We start from the raw sequence: 5,987 nt of genomic DNA on the forward strand, positions 1-5,987 counted from the left end.
TTATGGAGCAGAGGCATCTAGGAGCGCAGGTAGTGTAGGAACCCCCCCACTCTCCATTCCCTCTTCACCCCCCTCTCTCCTCTCTCTCCCCCTCTCTCTCCTCTCTCTCTATCTCTCTCTCTCCCTCTCTGTATCTTCGACCACCTTGCTTGTATCTATGTTCAGCATGGTCCATCTCTCTCCGTCTCTTCCTCCCTGTCTCCATCCCTCTCCCCCTCTCCCTCTGGCCAGTGGAGAGGTGTGTGGAGGGTGTGGGTGCGTTTGTGGTTGAGGAGGCTGGATGACTGTGCGAAGGCTTTGTGGCAAGTTGGGCAATGGTAGGGCTTCTCCCCAGTGTGGGTCCGGCGGTGGTTGAGGAGGGTGGATAACTGTGTGAAGGACCGCTGGCAGACGTGGCAGCGGTGAGGCTTGTGTCCAAGGTGGATGCGCTGGTGGTTGAGGAGGGTGGACAACTGTGTAAAGGACAGCGGGCACAGCGGGCAGGAGAAGGGCCGTTCCCCAGTGTGCGTGCGCCCGTGTTTCACTGCATCCGACGACTGGGCAAACTGCCGGTTACACACTGGGCACTGGTAGGACCGACGTGCCGATTTTGGGCAGCGATGCCTGGCGAGGCTGGCAGAAACCTCTGGGCATCGGGGTGGTGGCGTGGTGGAGGAAGAGGAGGGTGTTTGCGCCGGGCGGTGAGATTGCTGGCGATGTTGCAGCAATTTGGACGAGGTGGGGAAGGATTCGGCACACGCAGAGCATCGGTACGGTGTTTCCCCGTCGTGCGCCCGTCTGTGCATGGCGAGGGAGGAATCGTAGGCGAAACGCCGCGGGCACTGCGGGCACTGATATGGTCGGTCGCCAGCGTGGCCGCGGCGGTGAGATGCCAGGCGAGACGGCTCGGCAAACGCCTCCTGGCACACGTCACAGAGGAACGGGCGGTCACCAGAATGGGTGGCGCGGTGCACCAGGAGGCGGGACGGTGTGGGGAAGGACAACGGGCAGTCGGGGCAAGGGTGGGCACCTCCATCACCGGCCGCAGGAGGGGCCGCTGGTTCACCGGCGATCGCCGAGCGCTGGCACAACCCCCTAGAGGTCGTTTCTCTCTTTGCCGATGGGCGTCTGGGCTGCCGTGCCCAGGACGGCTCTCCTTCCTCCTCCTCCTCCTCCAATCTCCCCGGCAGCTCATCTCTCTGCTCCTCCGCTGGGTCAACCTCCTGGAGACGCACATCTCCGGCCCCCTCCTCTCCTCCCCTCTCCATTACAGATGTTTGCAGATGTTTCTGTTGGGAGGTCATAGAAACATAGAAAATAGGTGCAGGAGGAGGCCATTCGGCCCTTCGGACCTCCTGAAAGGAGGCCATTCATTGTGATCATGGCTGATCATCCACAATCAATAACCCGTGCCTGCCTTCTCCCCATATCCCTTGATTCCACTAGCCCCTAGAGCTCTATCTATCTCTTTCTCTTAAATCCATCCAATGATTTGGCCTCCACTGCCCTCTGTGGCAGAGAATTCCACAAATTCATAACTCTCTGGGTGAAAAAGTTCCTTCTCACCTCAGTTTTAAATGGCCTTATAAAAGTTATGAAGAAAGAGTTGATATATATGTGACTCGACTAAGCATACGGAAGTACTTGTTGAAGTAAACTCGACTAAGCATACGGAAGTACTTGTTGAAGTAAACTCGACTAAGCATACGGAAGTACTTGTTGAAGTAAATTCGCACATTAATTGATAATCAGCCCAAAAAAGGTGGTAATTGGCCTTTCTGCTGTGTTTTATATTTTAACCCCGTCTTAATTAATTAATATTGTTATATAATCTTGCACTTAAATTAGATATTTACTCATTACAGTTCCACCACTGATTTTCTGGCACTCTTGGTTCCAGAGCTTTGCTGGTTTATCCAGCCGGCCAAGGAAGTCGGCTATGGGGATAGATGTGCCGGCTCCAGCTGGGCTGGAGTTCCACAGCCCCGGCCGCAGGTTGCAAATTCAACCCACCGATCGGCCATGGAAGTGCTGATGAGGTTGAGGTTCAGGGCACGCGGGGATTTCTCGTGGAACCCCTAGCTAGCGACCTCTAGCGGCCGAATTGACAAATTGCAATTACTGACTTTTTTTCGGAAAATGTGAGGCGAAATCGGAATGGTGGAAATGAAAGAAGAAAGTGGAAACTTTCCGCCAAATTCAGAAGGGTTGGGCGGGGTGGGTCATGTTACAGTTGCATAAGACATCGGTGTGGCCACATTTTTGGTTTCGTTTAGAGATGGAGACATAGAGTGATATAGCGTGGAAACAGGCCTTTCCTTCGGCCCAACTTGCCCACACTAGCCAACATGCCCCATCTACACGAGTCCCACCTGCCCGTGTTTGGCCCATATCCCTCCAAACCTGTCCTATTCATGTACCTGTCCAAGTGTTGTGATAGTCCCAGCCTCAACTATTTCCTTCGGCAGCTCGTTCCATACATCCACCACCCTCTGTGAGGAAAAGTTGCCCCTCAGGTTCCTATTAAATCTTTCCTCCCCTCTCTCACCTTAAATCTATGTCCTCTGGTCCTCGATTCCCCTACTCTGGGCAAGAGACTGTGTACGTCAACCCGATCTATTCCTCTCACGTTTCACTCCCCCTCCTCTCCCTCACACACACACAAACACTCTCTCTCTCACACAGTCATAGAGAGATACAGTGTGGAAACAGGCCTTTCCTTCGGCCCTACTTGCCCACACCTGCCAATATGCCCCATCTACACTCGTCCTACCTGCCCGAGTTTGGCCCATATCCCTCCAAACCTGTCCTATCCATGTACCTGTCCAAATTTCTGTATCCCTTTGTTATAATCTTCTCCACAGCCAACAATGGACCATTGTGAGCTCCTTGGCCATGGGTGCCAGATCTGCCCTGTTCTGCACCACTTCACACCCTCTAGTTTCCCTCTCCTCCCGGCACTCAATTTGAAGAAGGGTCTCGACCCAAAACGTCACCCACCCATACCCTCCAGAGATACCGCCTGACCCACTGAGTTTCTCCAGCACTTTGTGCCTATCTTACACAACTACAACAGGTAGTTTAATAATAGAAAAAATAGGTGCACGCGGCCATTCGGCCCTTCGAGCCAGCACCGTCATCCATTGTGATCATGGCTGATCGTCCCCAATCAATAACCCGTGCCTGCCTTCACCCATGTCCCTTAATTCCACTAGCCCCTAGAGCTCTATCTAACTCTCTTTTAAATTCATCCAGTGATTTGGCTTCCACTGCCTTCTGTGGCAGAGAATTCCACAGATTCACAACTCTCTGGGTGGAAAAGGTTTTTTTTCCCATCTCAGTTTTAAATGCCCTCCCCTTTATTCTTAGACTGTGGCCCCTAGTTCTGGACTCCCCCAACATTGGGAACATTTTTCCTGCATCTAGCTTGTCCAGTCCTTTTATAATGTTACATGTTTCTATAAGATCCCCTTTCATCCTAAATTCCAGTGAATACAAGCCCTGTCTTTCCAATCTTTCCTCATATGACAGTCCCGCCATCCCGGGGATCAATGTAGTGAACCTACGCTGCACTGCCTTAATAGCAAGGATGTCCCTCCTCAAATTAGGAGACCAAAACTATACACAATACTCCAGGTGTGGTCTTACCAGGGCCCTGTACAACTGCAGAAGGACCTCTTTGCTCCTATACTCAATCCTCTTGCTATGAAGGCCAACATGCCATTAGTTTTCTTCACTGCCTGCTGTACCTACACGTTTACTTTCAGTGACTGGTGTACAAGGACACCCACTGGTGTATAATGTGAAAGATACCTTGTGAACGGCTTCAATCAAGACTCTTCACAGCATTGACGTACAGATTGCTTTTGTGTTTCAAGTCCACAGCTCCCTGAAAGTGAAAATGCAGAGTGGTAAGGAAGGCAAGAGTGGCATTTCCATACGATAGTGGTGTGCAAGAAGCTTTGCAGATGATTTTGTTGGGAAGTCATGTTACAGTTCCATAAGACATTGGTATGACCACCTTTAACGTTACTTGTCACTTATGAACCAGTCACAATGAAAGAATGGGTCGACGGGGCTTGTATTCATTGGAATTTGGAAGGGTGAGAGGGGGACCTTATAAAAACATACAAAATTCTTAAGGGATCGGACAGGCTGGATGCAGGAAACATGTTCCTGATGTTGGGGAGTCCAGAACCAGGGTCACACACAGTTAAAGAATAAGGCGTCGGCCATTTAGGACTGAGATGAGGAGAAACCTTTTTCACCCAGAGAGTTGTGAATCTGTGGGATTCTCTGCCACAGAAGGCAGTGGAGGCCAATTCACTGGATGTTTTCAAGAGAGAGTTACATTTAGCTCTTGGGGCTAACGCAATCAAGGGATATGGGGAGAAGGCAGGAACGGAGTACTGATTTTGAATGATCAGCCGTGATCATATTGGATGGCGGTGCTGGCTCGAAGGGCTGAATGGTCTACTCCTGCACCTATTTTTTCTCTTTCTTAAAGGGATTAAGGATTAAGGCTTGTGGATTGAAGCGGGTGGCTCCCAACCTCTACACTCAATACACTAACTGGTTGCAGCGGTTGAGTTGCTGCCTCACGGCGCCAGAGGCCTGGGTTTGATCCCAACTACGGGTGCTGTCTGTACGGAGTTTGTACGTTCTCCCCGTGACCTGCGTGGGTTTTCCCCAGGTGCTCCGGTTTCCTCCTGCACTCCAAAGACACGCGGGTTTACAGGTTAATTGGCATCGGTAAAGATTGTAAATTGTCCCCAGTGTGTGTGTAGGATAATGTTAGTGTGCAGACGCACAGACTCAGTGGGCCGAAGGGCCTGTTTCCGCGCTGTATCTCCAAACTAAACAATACACTCTGCAACATTCCCAACCTTCCCACATTAAACTGCAATGTTCCCGGCCTTCCCACAACATTCACAGACGTCAGCACCATGCAAACCTCTGCACCACCGGTTGCAATGTTGCAAGCCCCATATAACGGGATGCAACGCTGCAAACCTCTGCACCACCGGTTGCAATGTTGCAAGCCCCATATAACGGGATGCAACGCTGCAAACGCCTGTATCCCGGGTTGCAACGCTGCAACATTGTAAAACGGGTTGCAACGCTGCAAACATCTGCATTACGGGATACAACGGTGCAAACGTCTGTACAACGTGATGCAACGCTGTAAACGTCTGCATTACGGGATGCAACGTTGCACCCTCGTGTAAAACGGGATGCAACATTGCAGACCTCTGCAGATAGAACGTTGCAACCCCCTGTCAGAGAGACACAACATTGCACAACGGGATGCAACTTCCCCAGCCTTCCCCTGCACGAATGCAACATCGCCGGCCTTCCCGTCCACGAATGCACGGTTCCCAGCCGCCATAACGAGATGCAAACTCCCCTCTACTGACCTCAGCTTCAGCCGCCGCCGCCCTCTTGTCTCTGCGGGCCCGGATTCCCAGACGGCAGCGCGGCAGATAGAGCGCTTTCCCACGTGCGCGGCACTCTGGGTAATAAGCCCGCCATTGCTCTCCTTTTCAATTGCATTGAATAGACTGAATGGTGTTAGCCAAGTAGGTGTACATATGCAAGGGATTTGCCTTGGGGCTTCGCCAGCAAGGCTAACATCATGATAAACAGTAGACAAATAGAATATAATACAGAATATAATACCTTTGCTAAGTACGTCGGAAAGAACTACAGATGCTGTTTTAAATTGAAGGTAGAAACAAAATGCTAAATCCATGATTAGTAAACAGAAAAAGCAAAAAAGATCACGGTTTTATCCAATGTCCTCCATCCATTTCGGTTTCCGGATATCCTCAAAGCTCTTAAAAGAACTTTAAAGGTCCTTTTAGATCTAGCAGGACTCCTAAGGAGTGGTGTAAATTCTTCAGTCTATGCTCGTGTTACCGACATCTTTAGCATATTCCAGTGCTTTTTCGTAGTCTGTAAAAAAATTAATATGATAGGTAGAGAATAAACGTAGTGAATTTTTGCTG

At 50.5% G+C, this 5,987-nt stretch overlaps 1 protein-coding gene across 1 annotated transcript; it reads right to left on the reverse strand.

Annotated features, from left to right (window-relative positions):
• Positions 1 to 117: 117 nt before the first annotated feature.
• Positions 118 to 5,456, reverse strand: LOC144595612 (uncharacterized). The gene is made up of 3 exons (XM_078403196.1): positions 5,397 to 5,456; positions 3,793 to 3,868; positions 118 to 1,268 (listed from the first exon to the last, which is right to left on the reverse strand). The coding sequence occupies exon 3, from the start codon at positions 1,245 to 1,247 to the stop codon at positions 162 to 164; it is 1,086 nt and encodes a 361-aa protein (XP_078259322.1). The 5' UTR covers positions 1,248 to 1,268; positions 3,793 to 3,868; positions 5,397 to 5,456; the 3' UTR covers positions 118 to 161.
• Between the last annotated feature and the right edge of the window lie 531 nt (positions 5,457 to 5,987).

Source organism: Rhinoraja longicauda, chromosome 7, assembly GCF_053455715.1.
Source record: "Rhinoraja longicauda isolate Sanriku21f chromosome 7, sRhiLon1.1, whole genome shotgun sequence".
In the NCBI taxonomy this organism is placed as follows: domain Eukaryota; kingdom Metazoa; phylum Chordata; class Chondrichthyes; order Rajiformes; family Arhynchobatidae; genus Rhinoraja; species Rhinoraja longicauda.

Coding starts and splice junctions, on each gene's coding strand:
- LOC144595612 (XM_078403196.1), bottom strand. CDS start 1,247: ATGGAGAGGGGAGGAGAGGAGGGGGCCGGAGATGTGCGTCTCCAGGAG.